Source organism: Oncorhynchus gorbuscha, linkage group LG09 (genome assembly GCF_021184085.1).
Source record: "Oncorhynchus gorbuscha isolate QuinsamMale2020 ecotype Even-year linkage group LG09, OgorEven_v1.0, whole genome shotgun sequence".
NCBI classification, from domain to species: Eukaryota; Metazoa; Chordata; class Actinopteri; order Salmoniformes; family Salmonidae; genus Oncorhynchus; species Oncorhynchus gorbuscha.
The window spans coordinates 42,318,433-42,341,539 of NC_060181.1; the positions used below are offsets into that span (position 1 = coordinate 42,318,433).

Genomic DNA, 23,107 nt, shown 5'->3' on the forward strand with positions numbered 1-23,107 from the left:
GTTATTATCTATGCATGAGTCACTTTAACTCTACCCACATGTATTACCTCAACTAACCGGTGCCCCCGCGCATTTACTCTGTACCAGTACCATGTGTATATAGCCTCGCTATTGTTATTTTACTGCTGCTCTTTAATTGTTACTTTTATTTATTTGGGATATTTTCATAAAACTGCGTTTAGTTACAGGCTCGTAAGTAAGCATTTTATTCTTAAGGTCAAAACCTGTTGTAATTCGGCGCATGTGACAAATAAAATGTGATTTGTTGACATAGTTGGATCCTTCCATTTTTTTTTACACTAACGTTACACAATAGAACATGTAAGAACAGTCAGCCCTTGAATGCCAGCTAACGTTAACTTGCAGAGTTGAAACAAGCTAGCTAGCTAACGTGACCTAGCAGGGATTGAAAGCTAGCTAGTTAACGTTACGCTTTCAAACCTGTCGTCTGGTTAGCCTGCTAGTTTGTAGCCAATGCCAGGAATCTAGCTAGTTAGCTTTCCTAGCGACGAATTTAGCCAATTTAGCTAGCTAACATCGGGAGTATGGGGTCACGTTAGTGGTGAGGGTGAAAATCTGCATAGCTAGCTAGTTGTAGCCACATCACTTTCTACAATTTCTAGTTAGCAATTTGACATCAGCAATATTCTGGAGGCAGTGGAAACGCAATTCAAGCAAGCTCATACGCCTTAGACCGGATATAGAATTGCACAAAACCGGATGTACCAACCCGGAAACGAGAGAAAGGCCAACGAAGAAATGGGGCGGAGAATGCACGTTTACACGCACCGCGTCAAATTCGTCTAATTTCATTGGAAACATGTCGGCAGCTGAGAAAATGACCAAGGTAAAGAAATGTTCGTTTTTTCCCCCCTAGCTAGCTCATTTACAACGGCTATGTTGATTTGAAAATTAGTCAGTTAATCAATACATCGAAGATCCATACACGAAACGCAAGTTGTTTTGCTTGCATAGTCTTGTTTCTGGCATTCGGCTAGTATGAAGCCAGCCCCCGTAAACAATTAACGTAGCTAACTAGCTTGTTAGACACAGGTAGAAAAGGGCTCTGGAAAATTTAGGAAAAGGTTCACAATTAAACATTTATAGCAAATATTCCTATATTTTGCAGTACATTTTGTGGATATTGAGTGTCCAATATTTTCAATGTTATTGAAAGGTTTCAACTTCAGTAGCTATCTAGTTGGCTCGTGCACAACGTTACAATAGGAAAAGTTCAATTTCTATGCGTGAGTGCATTTCATTGTCACTCACTACAATTTCAACATTACCTCAGGAGATACCACTTCCAGCCATTATGGATGTTAAAATCTCTCTTACGGTTGTATTCATTCATTTATTCAGTATATTATGTGTAATGTGATCTGAAACTGTTGCACAATTTTTTTTTATTCTAGTGAGTGCCTCATGTGCTGCTCATGTATTTTCCCAATGTTAGGAGTTTTCTGAGAATGATGCATTGGAAACCGTACCTAAAGTGAGAGACTCAAGCCAGCCAGATGAAGGTATGGATGTAAATATTTGTCTACTGTAGATTCTCAAATATATACACCTTTTTATTAGGGTTGTGCTGTGCATGTTGATGCAGAGGCTTTGAATGTTTCCTAGGTGATGCAAGTACTGCCACAGCAGTGGTTACGAAGGAGACCGAGCCGATTGGTGGAATGCTGTCACAGTCGCTGTTCCAGGAGATTCAGGGGGATGGTTCGAAAAATGGGGAGGAGAGCGAACGACTATCAACAACATCCTCTTCTGTGTCCAGCAGAAACCTTGCAGGTATAAGATTGATCTATCTAGTGTCCATGGTTACAAGACTGAATTAACATTGATTTCATGTTTATATCTTATTGTCAGTTTTCTCTCCCTTAGTTTTCATCATCTGGTTTAACCTATGATTCCTTCATTTATTCCCCACTCACAGGACATGCAGCGAAGACCCTTCCATCCACATCCTCTTCACTCTCCTTCACTTCCTCTCCACCTGGCAGAGCAAAGATGAGTGTTTTTGGTCCTGGAAGTAAAGCTCTCCTGCCCCATCCCTCATCCTCCTCTCCCCATCCCTCATCCTCCTCTCCCCATCCCTCATCCTCCTCTCCCCAGACAGCAAAGATACACCGTGCTCGCAAGACCATGAACAGACCTCCCCCAACACAGGTGAGTCTCCTAAGATGATGCCTGGTAGTAGCACTATATTCTTTAGAATAGCCATTTATATTGTGATATCAATCAAAAAGGGCATATCTTATGTTTGAGTTAGTATGTTGACAAGAAGAGTATTTTACCACTCAAGCTTTCTATTCCTGTCACATTAACCACTTCCTGACCATCTGATCCATAGAGTTTTTGCCTTTCAGGTGAGGTGCATTGAGTCTCCAATCGTGCCAGTTAACCCCACAGATCCCACGACCAGCTTCACGACAGACAGCGATACTGGTCAGTGTTGAAAAATTGCATACATTTAGACTGAGTTAAAGGAAAGATTAGCCCATTTTGAATGTTCTATATTATTTGTGCATCTCTGATCTCTGAGCGATGTTCTATCGATTCCCGGGGTCATTTCATGTCTCTGATTCATTCCCCATTCAAGCAGGCTGAAATATAGCTGGTACACCACTTTTTTTTCCCCTCTGGGAATTGATAGAACGTCGCTCAGAGATGCACACGCACAATGTAAAATTCAAAATGGGTGAATCTTTCCTTTAATGTTTGTGTAAGATTACTTACGGTTTAGTTTGAATTATGTCACATTAATTGTGTGTCTTTTACTCAGCGGCAGCAAAAAGGAGAAGGTTGGGCCAAGGTTTTGACTGTACACCTGAGAAGGCAGAGAGCGCTATAGGCACAGAGCAGAGGGTAAGGACGGGGAAGGGGTGTGTCAGTGCTTTCTAATAGCTTTGTGAAATAATAGTTGCTTATTTTTTATTTTTTTATTTCACCTTTATTTAACCAGGTAGGCAAGTTGAGAACAAGTTCTCATTTACAATTGCGACCTGGCCAAGATAAAGCAAAGCAGTTCGACACATACAACGACACAGAGTTACACATGGAGTAAAACAAACATACAGTCAATAATACAGTATAAACAAGTCTCTATACGATGTGAGCAAATGAGGTGAGATAAGGGAGGTAAAGGCAAAAAAGGCCATGGTGGCAAAGTAATTACAATATAGCAAGTAAAACACAGGAATGGTAGTTTTGCAATGGAAGAATGTGCAAAGTAGAAATAAAAATAATGGGGTGCAAAGGAGCCAAATAAATAAAATTAAATACAGTAGGGAAAGAGGTCGTTGTTTGGGCTAAATTATAGGTGGGCTATGTACAGGTGCAGTAATCTGTGAGCTGCTCTGACAGTTGGTGCTTAAAGCTAGTGAGGGAGATAAGTGTTTCCAGTTTCAGAGATTTTTGTAGTTCGTTCCAGTCATTGGCAGCAGAGAACTGGAAGGAGAGGCGACCAAAGAAAGAATTGGTTTTGGGGGTGACTAGAGAGATATACCTGCTGGAGCGTGTGCTACAGGTGGGAGATGCTATGGTGACCAGCGAGCTGAGATAAGGGGGGACTTTACCTAGCAGGGTCTTGTAGATGACATGGAGCCAGTGGGTCTGGCGACGAGTATGAAGCGAGGGCCAGCCAACGAGAACGTACAGGTCGCAATGGTGGGTAGTATATGGGGCTTTGGTGACAAAACGGATTGCACTATGATAGGCTGCATCCAATTTGTTGAGTAGGGTATTGGAGGCTATTTTGTAAATGACATCGCCAAAGTCGAGGATTATGCTATTATGCTATTATGCTGCCAAACATGCCAAAGGGTATGTTTGGCAGCATAATAGGTCTCATGTTGAGATATTAATTAAGGAGTGACCCTGACCTAACGTTTAGTTTTTCTTACTTGAATTTCAGGAAGATCGTGTACTCCGCGAGGCTGCGAGACGGCGTGATAGTTGGCTGGAGGACTTGGAGGAGGATGCAGATGAGGACGAGTTCCTTCTCTATAACCCCTACGCAAGAGACGACACGGATGCAGCCTATTCCGACAGCAAGGTCAGAGGCTAATATCAATGTAACTGATATGCCCACCACAGAATAAATATGATTATTGTGGCCACAACCCATTTGTATATACACTTTAACAGGCAGCTCAACCAATTTTTAAATTAAATTAAACATGAATTTAGTTTGGCATGTTTTATCATCTCGATCAATGCCATTTAGTAAAATGGTCATGTAGTTTTCTTTATCAAAATCCCATATTTGTTTAAACACGCTTTCAAAGATGGTTGAAAACCAGGAAGTGAACATGAGCAGAACTGAACCTTATTTATCACACATTTTTCTGTACTAATTGTATATAAAATGGAAAATTACAACATTGTAAAATGTTGTTGACATCTAAAACAAAAGTAATTCAAATCATTTAAAAATTTTGTTTTACAATTTTAGGAACTCTTGAAAAATATGCTCTACCAGGTGGGGAATATTAAAGGAATGCTATGAAGTCAAATGGACAATGGATAAATATTTTTGGATTTTTTTGTCTGTGCAAATACACAACTTATTTCAAATCCGTATCATTAATCACGGTCTGCCTGTTATCGTCAGTATGTTTCACAATATCATTCAGTACATGTCATTTTACTGATATTCAAAGCATTTAAACTGTAAATGCATTCATTTACATTAATTTTAATGTTAATATTTTGACACGTGTATGATATTTATTAATATTTGATATCAGTCCCCGTTTTAACTGGGCCTATCGCCCATTAAAAGTAAATGAAGCAGACATGATGTAAATTCATGTATCATGTTGTTTTTGATTATTTTAAAAGTATATGAAAATTCCTATACAAAATTAGTTTACTCTAATTGGGCAACTCAACCAACTGGTTGAGAAGTTTGCGACGCTTTTACCTATCGAAGTTTTAAGTCAGGCAAACCATTTTTATTTCATTTATTGGCCTATGCTGAGGCTCAATACACATTTTACAGAAAATATATTTTTCAGATATTTTTTGCTTGGCGTACCAATTAGAGTTAATGCTGAATAGCCACGATTTAAAATAGTTACAAGGACACTGTTGCTGCTCTCTTTCCATATGTATATCTTCCATTTGTTCCTTTTGCAGTCTGAAGATGGTAGAATAGAGGAAAGGCTACATGAAAGAGAGGCAGAGGAGTCTGGTAACATGACAGATCATGTGAGTAGTTGAACCCGTCTTGTGTTGGTAGTTACAATCATTTACCAGGCAGTTTTATTATAATGTCTATTTGGGCAAAGCAATGTTTCTCTGCCGGTCAACCAAACCCTCCCTCTTTGTCCACAGAGCTCTGAGTCAGACCCACAGAGGCAGGGCCAGAGGAACAAAGTGAGCAGCGATTCGCCATGGACTCGCCCAGGGCGGGGAAAAGGGAGAGAGAGAGTCGAAGGAGTAGAGGCAGGAAGAGGCGGGTGACAGGGAGATCTTCATTAGTTTGTATAAATAGTATTATCACCGGCACTATCATCACCACAGTGCCCTATTGCTGGTCAATATTTATTTTCTGTTGTAACTCCCAGCAGTGTCGGCAGCATCTGCTCTAGGTGGGTCCCGCGAGTACACAGAGGTTGCCTTGGGCTCCCTGGACATCGCGGCTGCAGACAGCCTAACACGCTCACCTCACCACGGTGGGTAGATGGTGTTTGCACCCAATATACAATCTGCATGTCTTTATCCATGGACTCTCTGGGTCAAATCCTAGCTTGACATATGCTTTCTGTAACTTTGACACAAATCTCCCATTGATGTCTTGTGAACACATGATTTGCGAACATAACTAAAGCCACGATATGGCTCTCAGTGAATAGCACTGATTATCTGCTACAGTACCATATAACACAGATGATGTTATCTGCATGCCTGTGTAGAAGGCAGTGATGGTGGGGAGACGGAGCGTCTGGAGGAGCTGCCTCTGTGCAGCTGCAGGATGGAAGCACCACGCGTAGACGGCACCAGCAGACGGCCCAACAGACTCTGCATGGCCACAGAGAGCGTCAATGGAGAGGTGTGTTGTGTGGCTGGCTGGCTGTGCACATGTTGCCTACATGAAGCTGTGTTTCACCTAGGATTCTTTTCAGCAGCGGTGGCAAAGTTAGCCTGGTTTTGGGTGTGGCCAATGGTGCAGTCTCTGACTGAACGTTTTAGAGGCCGCGCTCTTGGCCGCACAGACAAAAGAAAATTGCAGTTTAAAACAAATATCCTGCAATTTTGCCATGGGGTGAAGAGAATTTGCAGATTTTAAGCAAATTTCCTGCTATTCTTCACATTTTACCATGGCATATGCCGTGTTCTTATGCTATCTAAGTGACTCAAACAATATTTTTTTTTATTCACTTAAATCTATGGGGGCCCCATACCGTTACTTTTTTGGAATTTTAGATTCTCTCTGTTGGTTTAGTTTTTATTCTGTTGGTTGTTAATTCTCAAAGATGATCTTTATGAAAAAAATATTTATCTCCATTATCGTCTACTTATTTTTTACATCATATTTTTAGGAGTCGCTGCTAAATGAATATAGGCGATTTATCTCATTTAGAATCAACATATGACTCTTCAATACTTACTTTTCCCTTTCAATTTTTCCCTCTCCCTCTCTTTCACAGCTGGTGGGCTGTACCAATATTATTCTGAAGGGGGAGACCATGCGCCCGTCCAGTCGAGTTTCCCTCATGGTGCTGTGCGAGAGCCATCGGTCACATATGGTCAAACATCACTGCTGCCCTGGATGTGGATACTTCTGTATCGCGGTGAGGTTTTGTGCCACCCCCACAATCACACATACTGTCTGAACTGGTTAGGTGAAAGAAAATTCCAAGTAGACATCCTCCATATTCTTTTCAAACATAGCTTGTGTTTTCAGATCTGTTGTAAAGATGGAGAGGAGACAGAGAGGGCACTGCAGACACTTGAGATGCATTATAAGTCTGCATGTACAGTATATGTTTGACCTGGCCTTAACCCACACACCCCTCTCTAACTGATCTCCCAGGGCACCTTCCTAGAGTGCTGTCCGGACCAGCGCATCGCCCACCGCTTCCACCGGGGCTGTGTGACAGTGCTGGGGGCTGGGAGGGGCAGGGGCTTGGGCACGGGCATGCTCTTCTGCCCCCACTGTGGCGAGGATGCCTCGGAGGCCCAAGAGGTCACCATCCCCCCCTCAGCATCTGCGGTCACTGTGGTCACCACCTCAGCCTCCTCCACCACCACACCGTCCCTCCCACCCTCCATTCCCTCGGCCCTCTCCCTGGCGGCCTCCACGGGGGGCGCTGAAGAACGGGAAGAGGCCAGAAGGCCCTATCAGGTGAGGATGGAGGCAGAGAGCGGGAAATGAAGATGTGGGATATGACTAAGTGTAGGATGCAGTATGATTAAAAAAAATAAAAAATTTACGCTGCACTTCAATCATTGGGTGCTTTTGTTCTGCTTGTTGCATATTTGTGGATAATTGATTGATTTGAGCTTGTGTCTGATTCTGTATTATTTGATAACTATTCATGTGGAAATTATGGATATTCGCACTACCCTAATTGTCCCAGTCTTTTTTTTTTACACACTCTTTCTCTTCTCTATCCGTCAGTGCGAGGATGCGTGGGGTGGTTAAGAAGGACCCGGAGCAGCAGCCCCCCCAAGCCGCTGTGGCAGCCGGGCCTGTCAACGCAGCTCCCCCAGGGGAGGGGGGGAGTGGACAGTGTGGGACCCTCCCTCTGTCTGCCCAATGGGAAGCCAATCTGTCCCAGTGCACTTCCCCCTGGGCCCAGTAGGGCAGCGCTGCAGAAGGCTATTCTCACCCAGGACACTGAGAGGTGAGACAAAATAAGGAAATAGACTAATAATGGTCTGTCTTTCAGAATAACAATTCTTTAATGCAAATCAATGATTGATGGGAATTGTTTACAGCTACACTTGAGCCCTGTTTAGATGCTTTGAAAATACATCAATCTTTCCTCCCCTTTTCTGAACTGACTGAATTGGGGAAATGTATTTAATGGTGTTGGATCGGTGGTTAGTCCAAGGAATAGGTGTGGGAGAGATGCATTTTACAGAGTCCTGACAGCCATAACATAGGAGCTGTTCTCACTTGGTGATTTATTGGTTGTGATTGGTCAGGAGGAAGAAGCTGAGGTTCCACCCCCGCCAGCTCTATCCAGCCGCCAAGCAGGGCGAGGTGCAGCGAGTTCTGCTCATGCTCAGTAAGTATCATAAGGAATCTGTTCCTATTTTACTGTTAGGTAAAATAGACATTCCTGATTTGATTGCATATTTTGTCTAAAGGGGTTTGCTCTCCTCATCTCTCTTTCATCGGCTCTGGAAACTCATGTTACCACTGTTCTTTCGCATAAGTCAAATCAAATTTTATTTGTCACATACACATGGTTAGCAGATGTTAATGAGTGTTGCGAAATGCTTATGCTTCTAGTTCTGACCATGCAGTAATATCTAACAATTTCACAACAACTACCTTATACACACAAGTGTAAAGGAATGAATAAGAATATGTACATAAATATATGAACGAGTGATGGTACAGAAAGGCATAGGCAAGATGCAGTAGATGGTATCGAGTACAGTATATGCGATGAGTAATGTAGGGTATGTAAACATTATATAAAGTGACATTGTTTAAAGTGACAAGTGACTACATTTATTACATCCAATTATTAAAGTGGCTAGAGATTTCAGTCTGTAGGTAGGCAGCAGCCACTCAATGTTAGTGATGGCTGTTTAACAGTCTGATGGCCTTGAGATAGAAGCTGTTTTTCAGTCTCTCCGGTCCCTGCTTTGATGCACCTGTACTGACCTCGCCTTCTCGATGATATCGGGGTGAAAAGGCAGTGGCTCGGGTGGTTGTTGTCCTTGATGATCTTTATGGCCTTCCTGTGACATCTGGTGGTGTAGGTGTCATGGAGGGCAGGTAGTTTGCCCCCGGTGATGCGTTTTGCAGACCTCACTACCCTCTGAAGAGCCTTGCGGCTATGGGCGGAGCAGTTGCCATACCAGGCGGTGATACAGGGTCATATGCGAGTGAATGAATGAGTTGACATTGACTCCTACTGCTGCTAATAACCCCTCCACTCCACGTCCTCTCTATGTTGGGTTCAGTGGAGGGCATAGACCCAACCTACCAGGCTGAATCCCAGAACAGACGCTGTGCTCTCCACGTTGCAGCCCAGAGAGGCCTGCTGGAGGTCTGCTACATGCTGGTGCAGGTGAACAATCTTTTCACTTGAATTACAACTGCATGAAATTCATTAGGCAGTTTTTTGTTGCAAACGTTCTACTACGGTGTGCCCAAATGAATACGACCCTGCTTTTTATCGTTATGGTCAGAGATAAGTGTCTCCTTTACACTTATTCACACAAATATGGATCAGAGTGTCTCTCATACAGTTCTTATTCACCAGTGCTCAAATAAATGTCTCGTCTATTTACAGGCAGGTGCGAAACTGGACGTCCAAGACAAGTCCATGAGGACCCCTCTCCTGGAGGCCATCGTCAACAACCATGTGGAAGTGACCAGGTACCTGGTCCAGAGTGGAGCCTGCGTCTATCACACTGTGAGTGTCTGGTAAACAGCCCCTATACCAAAGCTGACCCGCTGTCATTAGTAGTGGCTCTAATAACATGAGCCGTAAAGGACTTAAACCTGAAAGAACTTGATAATCACCTTGAGTCATCTCAGAAGTCAACAGGAGAATCTATTCTAGACTAATTGTAGCTTGGACCTGTAGGCGGTATGTTAATACAATCTTGATTGCGATCAAGTTATCCACTTTGACCAATATTAAAATGAGAATTTCTTTGTCCACCTCTCCTATTGTCTTCCTTCCCCCAAACTATTGTTTTTTTCCATTCTCTTTCCATCTCCATTTCCTCACTGTTTCCCTCTGTTTTTCCTCTATTCTCCCCCTCTTCTCTCCAGGAGGAAGATGGCTACACTGGTCTCCACCACGCAGCCAAACTGGGAAGTCTGGACATTGTCACCCTTTTGTTGGAGACGGGACAGGTGGACATCAACGCACAGGTGGGGAAGAGCGAGAGAGGAACACTCTTGGGCTCTAGACAGGGTGGCAACAACCAACAAGTCAGTGTGTGTTTTATCAGTTTGTGTCACTCTGTCATGTTCATTGACCACGTTGTCTTGTGTTCCGAGAATTTGTTTAAAATTATTTATTTCTCGATTCAGGCTTCATGCACAGTTGATATGAACTTTAAAAAAATATATATCTTAAATGGTTTTTTAATTGTTTTTGTTTTTTATTTTTTACATATGCCAGAGTTTGTATCTAATTTCAAACTGTATGTTATGTTTGTTACTGCACTGTAGTACTTCTTTATTTTGCGTAGCACTAACTTCTTCCTTTGTAGGTATAGTAATCATTCAATGTACTCAATAACAGATACTGTATCACGTGTCACTTGGTAGTGTTAGGTACCTGTAGTTCTTAATTAGTCAATAGACTCTGAGTTAACAGTTACCGGCAGAGTAAATCTGTATGTTTAATCTACCAGTTCCATGTAATGTACTGAACCATAGTACTTGTGTTTGGCTGTATTGGCTTGAATACTATTGTATAGTCCAGTCCCCTAACCCTCTGTCAATGTGCTGTATCCCCCTTTCAGGATAGTGGAGGATGGACATCTATCATCTGGGCTGCAGAGCATAAGCACATCAATGTCATCAGAGCACTGCTTAACAGGGGAGCTGACGTCACCCTCAAGGACAAGGTTAGTCTTTCTGTCCTGGTATAACAACATATTGGCATACAATGGCCAAACTGATTTTGAAGGAAGATATGTAGGATTTATAGGCACAAATCCTTGAAACGACAACATTTGCTTCTTTATTTAATGGTGTGGGTCATTTTGGTTATGACTCAAATTCTTCTATATATATATTTTTTATGTCCATTAATTTGTGATTTGAAGTCTTTAATACTATTTATACAAACTAATGAAAAATCTCTCCTCTCTCAATTAGGAGATGAATGTGTGTCTCCACTGGGCGTCCTTCGCAGGCTGTGTGGAGATAGCAGAGATGGTGCTGAATGCTGGCTGCCAGCTGTCCTCTGTCAACATGCACGGGGACACTCCCCTACACATTGCTTCCAGGGAGGGCTTCCTCGAGTGTGTCACGTGAGTAGCCCTATGGCCTGTCAATTGCATCCATCGGTCACTCCTATAGTGTCTCAGTTTGGAATAGAAGGAATTTGTCTGTAGATGCTAATCTGAAGCCAGTTGAGCATTTTACACCCCCCTGAGATTACCCTCCCCATACCCTAATCTGATCCTAGATCTGTGTTTAAGGGCAACTTTATCACCTTTGTCTGTTTTGATTGCTTACCTCCTTCTCTCTACAGGCTTTTCCTCTCTAGGGGGGCAGACATTGACATCATGAACAGGGAGGGGGACACTCCTCTTTCTCTGGCGCGTTCCGATTCGCCCGTCTGGGTGTCACTCCAGATAAACCGGAAGCTGCGGAGAGGGATAGCCAATCGCATGCTTCGTACAGAGAAGATCATCAGCAGTGACGTAGCCCAGGGGTATGAGAACGTGCCTATCCCCTGTGTGAACGCAGTGGATGATGAGGGGTGTCCCTCAGACTACAAGTACGTCTCCGAGAACTGTGAGACTTCAGCCATGAACATCGACCGCAACATCACGCACTTACAGGTACATACATATGGTAACACCGCACACTTGTAGATGATCCATACTATGATACTTATTATCATTGATCAGGCATGTGTTTTCCCTTTCTACAAACGTGTGTCTGTATCTCTCCCTCAGCACTGCAGCTGCACAGATGACTGCTCCTCCAGCAACTGTCTGTGTGGTCAGCTCAGTATCCGCTGCTGGTACGACAAGGTTAGTGACACATTATTTATTTTACATCCCACTTTATTTGGATTTTAAAGTATTCAGCCATTCTAGCTGTAAATGTTGTAGTTTTAAAAATATATTTGAATAAGGAAACAAAATCTGGAACTTTGTAAAAATCCTGGGTTTTCAGAGAGCTTGCTTCTTCAAATTGTACATATTATCATCTTATTGGACTGTGGATAGTTTGTTAAACAGATTATTTGTGATGGGCTTTCCAAATAAAGTGTAAAACTGTGTATGTTCCTTTTTTGTCACCCATGATGAAATTGGGGAGGGGTCTGTGGATTTGTCTCCGTCTATCCGTTTGTACGTTCGTCACACACGATAGCTCAGACAGCAATGGCCCTATTTTGACAACTTGGGTGAATGATGAGTCTTGCCATAGAGATCCAGACATTACAAAATTACACTGATTGGCCAGATGGTGGCGCAATAACCATAGATTGAAAATGGTAACATTGAAAGGGTCACGCCCTCACCCCTGACTGATCTGCACAAAACTTGATATGCGGCATCTATGGACAAAGCAATATTTTCCAGACAAGTACCTAAAACAACATGGCTGCTATTGACCAATAAACATTCATGTGGGTGTAATCTTGCACACAAATGCATATAAGTCAGTCAAGGATATTCATATTGTAACAATTTGGTACACATGATGCGAACACTGTCAAGACTCAACATATGCAAGAACATTCATATCGGGCCACACGGGGGCGCTATAACAGGCACATGTTTGTTTCTCTTGATATTTTTAATCAGAGTGCTGAAATTTGTCACCCATGCTCAGGGATATGAGTCTAGCTAACCCACGTGATACCTCAGACATCCCTGGCCCAATTTTGACAACTTGGGTGGATGAAAAGTCTGACAAAATGTTGCATAAAGCTTACTTAATTACAGTACCAGTCATGTCTGGACACACCTACTCATTCCAGGGTTTTTATTTTCTTTTTACTATTTTCTACATTGAAGAAGAATAAGTGAAGACTTAAATGAAATAACACATGGACTTATGTACTAACCCAAAATGTGATAAACAAATATTTGAGATTTGAGATTCTTCAAAGTAGCCACCCTTTGCCTTGATGACAGCTTTGCACACTCTTGGCATTCTCTCAACCAGCTTCCTGGAATGCATTTCAATTAACAGGTGTGCCTTGTTAAAAGTACATTTTTTAAATGTATTTCCTTAATGCATTTGGGCAAATCAGCTGTGTTGTGACATGGTTTGTATGGGTGGTATACAGAAGATAGCCCTATTTGGTAAAAGACCAAGTCCATATTATGGCAAGAACAGCTCAAATAAGCATAGAGAAACGACAGTGCATCATTACTTTAAGACATGAAGGTCAGTCAATACGAACAATTAAGAACTTTGAAAGTTTCTTCAAGTGCCTTCGCAAAAAACATCAAGCGCTATGATAAAACTGGCTCTCATGAAGACCGCTACAGGAATGAAAGACCCAGAGTTACCTCTGCTGCAGAGGATAAGTTCATTAGTTACCAGCCTCAGAATTTGCAGCCCAAATAAATGGTTTACAGAGTTCAAGTAATAGACACATCTCAACATCAACTGTTCAGAGGAGACTGTGTGAATCTAGCATTCATGTTCAAATTACTGAAAGAAACTACTACTAAGGGACACCAATAAGAAGAAAGTTGCTTGTGCCAAGAAACACGAGCAATGGTCATTAGACCGCTGGAAATTTGTCCTTTTGGTCTGATGAGTCCAAATTTGAGATTTTGGGTTCCAACCACGTGTCTTTGTAAGATGTAGAGTAGGTGAACGTATTGATCTCCACATGTGGTTCCCACCCTGATGCATGCAGGAGGAGGTGTGATGGTGGCGGTGCTTTGCTGGTGACACTGTCAGGGATTTATTTAGAATTCAAGGCACACTTAACCAGTATGGTTACCCCAGCATTCCTCAGCGATACGCCATTCCATCTGGTTTGGGCTTTGTGGGACTCATTTTGTTTTTCAACAGGACAATGACCCAACACACCTCCAGGCTGTCTAAGGGCAATTTGACCAAGAAGGAGAGTGATTGAGTCATGCATCAGATGACTTGGTCTCCACAATCTCCTGACCTCAACCCAATTGAGATGGTTTGGCATGAGTTGGGCTGCGGAGTGATGGAAAAGCAGCTAACAAGTGCTTAGCAACTCTAGGTGAAGCTGGTTGAGAGAATGCCAAGTGTGCAAAGCTGTGTTCAAGGCAGGCTACTTGAAAATCTCAAATAAAATATTTTGAATTAACACTTTTTAAATTTTTATTACTACATGATTCCATATGTGCTATTTCATAGTAAAAATAAAATCCCTAGAATGAAGTGTCCAAACTTTTGACTGTTACTGTATTTGATAAAATAAAGGATTTTCACTGCATCCGGGATAACGTACACAGATGTTTCGAGTTTACAGCCTCTTCCCCCTAAGATGAGGTTTACCAGTAAATCCAACTTCATTGACTGCGTTGCATCTGTGACGCAGAGGAAAAATATCATTAACAATTAAATTCTCTCCTTGAGTTTTCACTTGATACCTGGCTTTAAAAAAGAGTTAAACTTGAACAGAATCCATTTTCTTAATAAATCCTAACAAAAACAGAATAAACAGTTTTCTGTAAACGATATACTTACTTTCAATAATAGCTGTAATGGCATATTGTAAGTATATTGAGAATGAACATTGGACTATATTATCAGACTCCTTTTAAATTCGTACTTCCAGAATCCAGATTTATTCGCCTACAAACGATCAAGAAATCTATCAAACATGTTAAATCCGATGTGGTCAGAGAGAGAAAGGGGGCCTTCCTAAAAGGTTGCTTCCCCGTTATATCATGTCCCTCTTGTAGCACCATAAGGAAACAGGCATGTATAACTTGCACTACTAAAGGAGTTATTTATATGTTAGTGTTCTTGCAATAAGATCTATTTTGGAAAAACATCGTGCCTTGAAAGTACACCATAGAACATAAATCCACTATTAGATGTCTAGATATCACCTCGCCAATTGCGGGATACATAATTGCGTTGTGTCGTGATTTAAAATGTTTGTCCACCATGTAGAGGTGATTTATGACAAATTACTCCAAAGAGAAGCCATGTGGATATATAAATTAAATTCTGTTTCTCCGCACGGTTTAAACAAAGAATTAGATTTCACCTCCCTCCCATAAGCTACATTTAAACTGTTATGGACAGTGTTCTTGTATATCAGATTTTGAGTAACGTTTGAGTTGGCCCAACATATTTATGAACGGCTGTGCCTGATGTCCTTTGTGGTGGGCTGTCTCATGAATTGATATGATATATTCAGGGTAGCAGACACCTGGTGCAGTTGATTCGTGAGTTGTCCTTGTGCCTGCTCATGTACCCTATAAATATGTATTTCTTTGACTAATTTGTATACTGGTAGAAAAGCCACTTCTCTGATTGTCAGATGAGTGGCAACCCTGATTTTAAAGCACCTGCTGCTCATTGGTTGTTCTTGACAAATGCTGTTTCAAATTAAGATAAATGTATCTACACACTGAAGAAGGCTGTAAAGCTGAAACGTCTGTGTACTCTATCCCTGATGCAGAGAAAATAATAATAATAATAATAAAACAAAAAAAGAATGAAGTAAGCTTTGTGACATTTGAGCACGAGCCCATTACACCTTTTTGTTTGTCTGAATTCGCTGGTTTTACGCACCAGACACGCTTTTGAGAGGGTGATGGTTCTGTTTTGACGAATGTTGCGTCTGGCGTAAGAGATCCGGTATTTACAAATGTACACTGATTGACCCAAGGGGGGCGCAGCATCATTCGTGGGGGATTACATGTGTTTTCTGTGTTTACCAGGACCACCGGTTGCTCCAGGAGTTCAATAAGATCGAACCGCCTCTCATATTTGAGTGTAACCTGGCGTGCTCCTGCTACCGCACCTGCAAGAACAGAGTGGTGCAGGCGGGGATCAAGTAAGAGCGGTGTTACTACACGACTGTACATATTGAAATTAAATTAGAACACTATTGTGTATATATACAGTGCCTTCCCAAAAGTATTCATACCTCATGATTTATTCAATATTTTGTTGTTTCAGCCTGAATTCGAAGTGGGTAAAACATGTTTTTTTTATTCTCACCGTCTACTCACAATACCCATAATGACAAGGTGAAAACATGATTTTGAAAGTTTTGCAAATTTATTAGAAATTATATCCTGAAATCTCATTCACATAAGTATTACTACCCCTGAGTCAATACATTGTAGAAGAACATTTGGCTGTGATTACAGCTTTGAGTCTCCTTGTATATGTCTATCAGCGTTACACATCTGGATTTGGGGGTTTTCTCCCAATGTTCCTTGCAGATTTTCTCAAGCTCTGTTAAGTTAGATGGGGAGTGGTTTCCACTGGTCTAATGTCCATTGCTGGTGTTTCTTGGCCCAAGCAAGTCTCTTCTTCTTATTGGTGTCCTTTGGTAGTGGTTTCTTTTCAGCAATTTGACCATGAAGGCCTGATTTCATGCAGTCTCCTCTGAACAGTTGTTGAGAGGTGTCTGTTACTTGAACTCTGAAGCATTTATTTGGGCTGCAATCTGAGGTGCAGTTAACGCTAATGAATTTATCCTCTGGAGCAGAGGTAACTCTGGGTCTTTCTTTCCTCTGGCGGTCCTCATGAGAGCCAGTTTCAACACAGCACTTGATGGTTTTTGCGACTGCACTTGAAGAAATGTTCAAAGTTCTTAATGCTCCACATTGACTGACCTTCATGTGTTAAAGTAATGATGCTGTAGTTTTTCTTTGGTTATTTGAGCTTTTCTTGCCATAATAATATGGACTATCTTCTGTATACCCACCCCCCTTGTCACAACACAACTGATTTGCTCAAACGCATTAAGGAAAGAAATTCCACAAATGTACTTTTAACTTCTTGACGCACCCATCCCTTTAGCGGCATTTTCATCAACACCCGCTGAATTGCAGCGCGCCAAATTCTAATTAAATTACTTAAAATATTTCATTTTCATGAAATCACAAGTGCAATATAGCAAAACACAGTTTAGCTTGTTTAGCACACCACCTGGCGTGTCAGATTTCGATAAAGCTTTTCGGAGAAAGCATAACAAGTGTTTATGTAAGAACTTCTCTCTCAGTAGACAATATTAAACACTAAGCAGCCAAGTAGATTGGTCACGAAAGTCAGAAAAGCAATGGATTAAATCGCTTACCTTTTATCTTCGGATGTTTGCGCTCACGAGACTCCCAGTTACACAATAAATGTTCCTTTTGTTCCATAAAGATTATTTTTATATCCAAAATACCTCCATTTGTTTGCCGCGTTATGTTCAGAAATCAACAGGCTCAAGCGGTCACGACATCGCAGACTAAAATTCCAAATAGTATCCGTAATGTCCACAGAAACATGTCAAACGTTTTTTATAATCAATCCTCAAGTTGTTTTTAAAATATATAATCGATAATATATCAACCCGGACTGTCACTTTTTCAATAGGAGAGGGAGAGACAATGGGAGCCCCACTCTGTTGCACAAGCAAAACTCTGCGAACACCCAGCTATCCACTGACGCAAAGTAATCTTTCTCGCTCATTTTTCAATATAAAAGCCTGAAACTATGTCTAAAGACTTGACACCTTGAGGAAGCCGTAGGAAAAGGAATATGGTTGATATCCCTTTAAATGGAGGCAAGGCATCCCAATGGAACAGAGAGCTTTCGGGAAAAACAGCACTTCCGGGTTTGATTTTCCTCAGGTTTTCGCCTGCAATATCAGATATGTTATACTCACAGACAATATTTTGACAGTTTTGGAAACTTTAGAGTGTTTTCTATCCTAATCTGACAATTGTTTGCATATTCTAGTTTCTGGGCCTGAGAAATCGGCAGTTTCAAATGGGTACGTTTTTTTTTTAGCCAAAAACGAAAATCCTGCCCCCTACACGAAGTTAAGGCACACCTGTTAATTGAAATGCATTCCATGTGACTACCTCATGAAGCTGGTTGAGAGAATGCCAAGCGTGTGAAAAGCTGCTTTGAAGAATCTCATAAAATATATATTTTTTTGGTTACATGATTCCATGTGTTATTTCATGCATCTTCACTATTATTCTACAATGTAGAAAATGATACAAATAAAGAAACCCTTGAATGGAGTAGGTGTCAACTTTTGACTGGTACTGTTGTCGCCATACGAAACCTTCAGCCCCGCCCCTTGGCCGGCAGCGGGGTTGCTAGAGGTGGTTAGCGTCCCGTTCCCTGGATTGGACAGGGCACTATAGATACTTCAGGTTATCTCGGTATAACCAGGACCGCTCGCCTAGCCCTGCCTCTCTTTCTATATCGAAGCGTTGTCCTCGTAGAGGTCTTTTGCCTTGTCACTCTCAACAATTGGTCCTTGAGTTATTATTAAGCACTAGTCCTACCAGTCTCTATATGATTTCCCTGTGGTTGAGTGTTTCCCCTCTGTGATGTATCTAGTTTAAAGTGTGAAGACCTTTAGTCAACTTAGTCTCACTACTCTGCCCGTCGGCTATGTATCGCTTGGAAAATAAAACTTAGATAGATCGATAAGACAATTAAATGAATCACTACTGGACACACCTTCCTCTTTGTCTTTTAATAGTAACTCATTCTGTCATAGTGCATTGATCCCCGTTTCCAGTGTCCCGGTAGCGGGGAGTGTCAGAGTTGTTATCTCCCGTGCCGTTAACTGTCTTTGAGAGAACCTTTTGCTCGAGACAAAATAAGACTACCGTTTATTTTTGAAAACACTCTGTTTTTTGTCTTTTACAATCAAACACACTTCAAAATACACAATGTGTTACTCGGTCACACACAGCGTTAATCAAGAACATGCAATTGACTTAATGCTCTTATAAAATGCCTGGTACAATGATAACACTTATCTCTATATTAAATACTTATAATAGTTATTTAATTACCTTTGAGAGATGACGAGGAGACCCACAAGATCAGGAGCAGAGTTTCAATCGGTCAGAGTTCTTTTAGAATTTAGTTAGTAGCGACTCCCCTCTACTGGCTGGGAGGTTGACTTGGAGTCGGTGCTTTACTAAATTGAGAGATTCAAGTTTGGACTGGATGAGAAAACCCGCTGGTGATTCCCTGCCCCAAATGGAATATCAAAAAAGTCTGTGTCCGCAACGAGGTCGCGATACTGAGCTCAATCGAGAGGCTACAGAGAACTCTCTGGATATATTTGCATCAGCACCCACGTACCTGGCGCAAAACCACAGGGTCAATTCAGACATCCATAAGAGAAAGCAAGGGATAACCTTGAAGACTAGAGTGCCTCTCAACCACGTTGAACTACCGCAGTGTCAGCGGCTCGCAACGAGGTCGAGATGCTGAGCTCAATCGAGAGGCTACAGAAAACTCTCTGGATATATTTGCATCAGCACCCACGTACCTGGCGCAAAACGACAAAACAGCTGATCGATAGTTAAACGGTATATCGGAGAGTCACTTCTCAGATCCAACAAGTTCGAATCTTTTAAGTAATTTGAGTCAGGTGTCAATTTACCCGAAGTCAAATGGTTGTCTAAATGAATTCAGAATTCAAGAAGTCAGCGCCAAAGTAATTGCAAATGTCTCTTTATATACCTTTTGATTCTCTGCACCCGATCTGCTGCTCCTCCCATTCCCTCAGAGCAGAGGGTGATGACATATCTTACAACAGGAAATACTTTTCTTACAGTGCATATATGGGCCTCTGGTTATGACAGAGCCTATTACTCTAGCAACAATGAGGAAATACTTTTCTTTCAGTACTTTTCTTTCAGTGCATATATGGGCCTCTGGTTATGACAGTGCCCTTACTCTATCAGCAATGAGTCTATCAGCTGTTCCCATTCAGAGGTGTCACTTGAGGCAGAGGGTGATTCTTCCTTCAGGTTCAATAGTTGGTTGGCTTGAGTCGTCTTCTGGTGGCTTTGCCCAATCCGGTAATTCAGTAGGCGAGGTCATCTCTGTCTCTACCCTTGGTGGGTAAGACAGGGGTAGAGGACCAGGAGGTAGATCCATTTGGCGTTTTACTACACTGTATATAAATTAGATATTTCTGTATATAATTGAATTAATTTGCTACAATTTCTAAAACCGTATTTTCACTGTCATTATGGGGTGTTGATGGGTGAGAAATCAATTTAATAAGTTTTGAATTCAGTCTGTAGCACAGCAGAATGTGGAATAAGTCCAGGGGTATGAATACTGAAGGCACTGTATGACTACCCTCATCTCTTACTCAAACACATACTTTGATTTATCTTGTCAGTCTTTATGACGGTGGTGTTTGACGTCTTACATTGTCCTGTGTGGCTCAGTTGGTAGAGAGCATGGTGCTTGCAATGCTAGGGTTGTGTGTGATTCCCACGGGGGTAAGAAATATGAATGCACTCACTACTGTAAGCCACTCTGGATAACGGCGTTTGCTAAATGACTAAAATGCTAATCTTACTCTGGTCTGTGTCCTGGTACAATATCACTTGTATACGTTCTCTCACTCTCAGGGTGCGTCTACAGTTGTACCGGACAGAGAAGATGGGATGGGGAGTACGGGCTCTACAGGACATTCCCCAAGGTAGCTTCATCTGCGAGTAAGTGTGTGCGTTTGGTTATTCAAAGAAAATGTGTGTATAAAGGCCATTCGTAATCCAATTCCAAACTTGCCTTGAGGCCACAGGTATGCTCCGATAGTGTAAAAACGAGCATACATTTTATTTTCCATACAAAGGTAATTTCATAGGCTATATTCCATTTAAATGGTAAACAAAGTATAGACTAATAACAGCTTTCTTAGTTCCAACTATTTGCGTAGCAGTCAAAAAACTAAGTACTGCCATACGTGAGGCCAAGTTGACTCCTACTGCCAAAAAACTAAATAGGTAAAGGGAAGGGGAACATGAAAGGGAAAAAGGCTCCATAATGCTTTTAAATACCCATGAAAACCAAAAAATTGTGTTCATCAACCATACTCATTCATTTGTAATGCAATATGTATAATTATATTCAAAAATATGTTTCTAAATGGAGCAAAACAATAAATATAGCACAAAGAAAATTGGATTTTGGCTCCAACATTTTTGGCTAATTTAATGTTTTGACAATTTGTCAATTAATTAATTAGTTGATGAGTGTAACATTTCTCTCCACACAGATATGTTGGAGAACTCATCTCTGATGCAGAGGCAGATGTAAGAGAAGATGACTCCTACCTCTTTGACCTGGACAATAAGGTACCTCATCTGTTTTTTTCTCTCATAGGATTACACATAAACAATAAAATATTTCAAATTTGATTTGTCACATGCGCCAAATACAACCGGTGTGGACTTTACCGTCATTTAGACACAGAAGTTTTTTTTTAAAAGGACTACACTGATATTCCTATGCACCTTAATACATCTCTCTCTCCTTCCCTCTAAAGGATGGGGAGGTGTACTGCATCGATGCCCGTTACTACGGTAACATCAGCCGCTTCATAAACCACCTGTGCGACCCTAACATCATCCCCGTGCGTGTATTCATGCTACACCAGGACCTGCGCTTCCCCCGCATCGCTTTCTTCAGTTCCAGAGACATCCTCACAGGACAGGAACTAGGGTGAGAAGCTGCACCGCACACACACTGTAGATCTGAGCGCCAGACACAAAATGGAAGCCCAGTGGAGTGACTTTGATACTGCCTTAGGAAAGTTAAAACATGATTTGGCACCACTTTTTCAGTAACCGTAGCATCTATTCCGTGTATCACTTCTCTTGCACCAGAAATAAAATGGCCTGAGTATATTGTTTATTCCACTAGGATTGTGATATTAACATGCATTGTAATTCCAGGCTGAGAATTGTATCAATGCTCTTTCTGTGTAAACAGGTTTGATTATGGAGACCGCTTCTGGGACATAAAGAGTAAATACTTCACCTGCCAGTGTGGATCAGAGAAATGCAAACACTCAGCGGAGGCCATCGCCTTGGAGCAGAACAGGCTCGCTCGACTGGAGGCCTGCCCAGAATCAGAGACTGACCCTGGGCTTGCCATGTTAGGAAACTCCTAGGCTTCCCTGGTGCCTGTTGCATGTATTTTTTTACAGTCACTTCATTTTGTATGAATTTGTGCATTTGTTTCAGTGTGGTAGACAAATCTTAACTTCTTCGATGTATAGGGTATAAGTGACTGGACAAAAGGTGTCTTCTGTGTAAGACCCTTTCATACAGTATTGCCATGAGAGATCAAGTTATGCTCACCACTTGCTGTGCCAAATACATACTGAATAATTCATTCCACAGTACTCCACCATGATAGTCTACTGCTGTGAAGCAGTTGAAGTTGCCAACAGCTGACTTGTGTAGTAATGAAGTTATGCATATGTCTTTGTTTAAAAAAAAAACAAAGTCCCTTTTGTTTTATGTTCTGTCATTTAATAAATATGATTACAAATCGACTAATGGATATACATTTGTTTCAGCAGTGTTGCATTTCATACAACTCACTGAATATCAAGCAGCTGAGACAATCCAGAGAATTGATTGTTTTAATTTCTACATAGTTTGCAGAAACAGTTGAGATAATGTAACATTCCATCTGTACCTTAATTCTTTTTAGTTTGAACCTTTGCTCTGAACAGCACCTTAATCTGGTCTTGGACAAAGTTTTTGGGACGTTTTGTATAGGTGCCACTATCTGCGAGTCAACTCAACCATGCATTCCTTTGCCCCAATTCATGGTTATTGCAAAGTCTTATACAGCTCATGATGGGAAAGGGAGTATGAACTTTTCGCTTTTATAACTTTTCCAGTAATACTGACAGCAAAGTCCATCTGACAGGCTTGTTCATGTTAATCACTGAAGATCATGGGGAGACTGAATGAAACCTTTATAAAGCAATAAGGGCTTTTAGTGTGACATGAGTCACTCCCTCAAACATCCTAAATACACTGAACCAAATTGTAAAGTGTTGGTTCCATTTATGAGCCTAAATAAAAGATCCCAGAAATATTCCACATGACAAAAGCTTATTTCTCTCACATTTGGAGCACACATTTGAACATTGCCAAGATTAATACATCCACCTGACAGGTGTGGGATATCAAGAAGCTGATTAAACAGCATGGTCATTACACAGGCCACTAAAATGTACAGTTT

At 41.4% G+C, this 23,107-nt stretch overlaps 1 protein-coding gene across 1 annotated transcript; it reads left to right on the top strand.

Moving 5' to 3' along the window:
- The first annotated feature begins 752 nt into the window (after positions 1–752).
- On the top strand, positions 753–22,406 carry LOC124044385 (histone-lysine N-methyltransferase EHMT2-like). Its single transcript, XM_046364038.1, has 27 exons — positions 753–847; positions 1,457–1,523; positions 1,627–1,794; positions 1,940–2,172; positions 2,373–2,451; positions 2,789–2,871; positions 3,920–4,060; positions 5,146–5,217; positions 5,344–5,464; positions 5,580–5,684; positions 5,925–6,061; positions 6,660–6,803; positions 7,046–7,376; positions 7,634–7,859; positions 8,164–8,246; positions 9,157–9,263; positions 9,489–9,611; positions 9,977–10,078; positions 10,678–10,782; positions 11,036–11,190; positions 11,415–11,727; positions 11,845–11,922; positions 15,793–15,908; positions 20,476–20,562; positions 21,123–21,201; positions 21,393–21,568; positions 21,839–22,406. The coding sequence occupies exons 1-27, from the start codon at positions 821–823 to the stop codon at positions 22,017–22,019; spliced, it is 3,639 nt and encodes a 1,212-aa protein (XP_046219994.1). The 5' UTR covers positions 753–820; the 3' UTR covers positions 22,020–22,406.
- The last annotated feature ends 701 nt before the right edge of the window (positions 22,407–23,107 follow it).

What these genes read in the sequence shown, in the direction of transcription:
- LOC124044385 (XM_046364038.1), top strand. Translation starts at nt 821, where the DNA reads ATGTCGGCAGCTGAGAAAATGACCAAG. An exon ending in CAGAGAGCGTCAATGGAGAG is followed by an intron (nt 6,062 to 6,659) that starts GTGTGTTGTGTG and finishes TCTCTTTCACAG; the next exon opens with CTGGTGGGCTGTACCAATAT. An exon ending in GGCTTCCTCGAGTGTGTCAC is followed by an intron (nt 11,191 to 11,414) that starts GTGAGTAGCCCT and finishes TTCTCTCTACAG; the next exon opens with GCTTTTCCTCTCTAGGGGGG.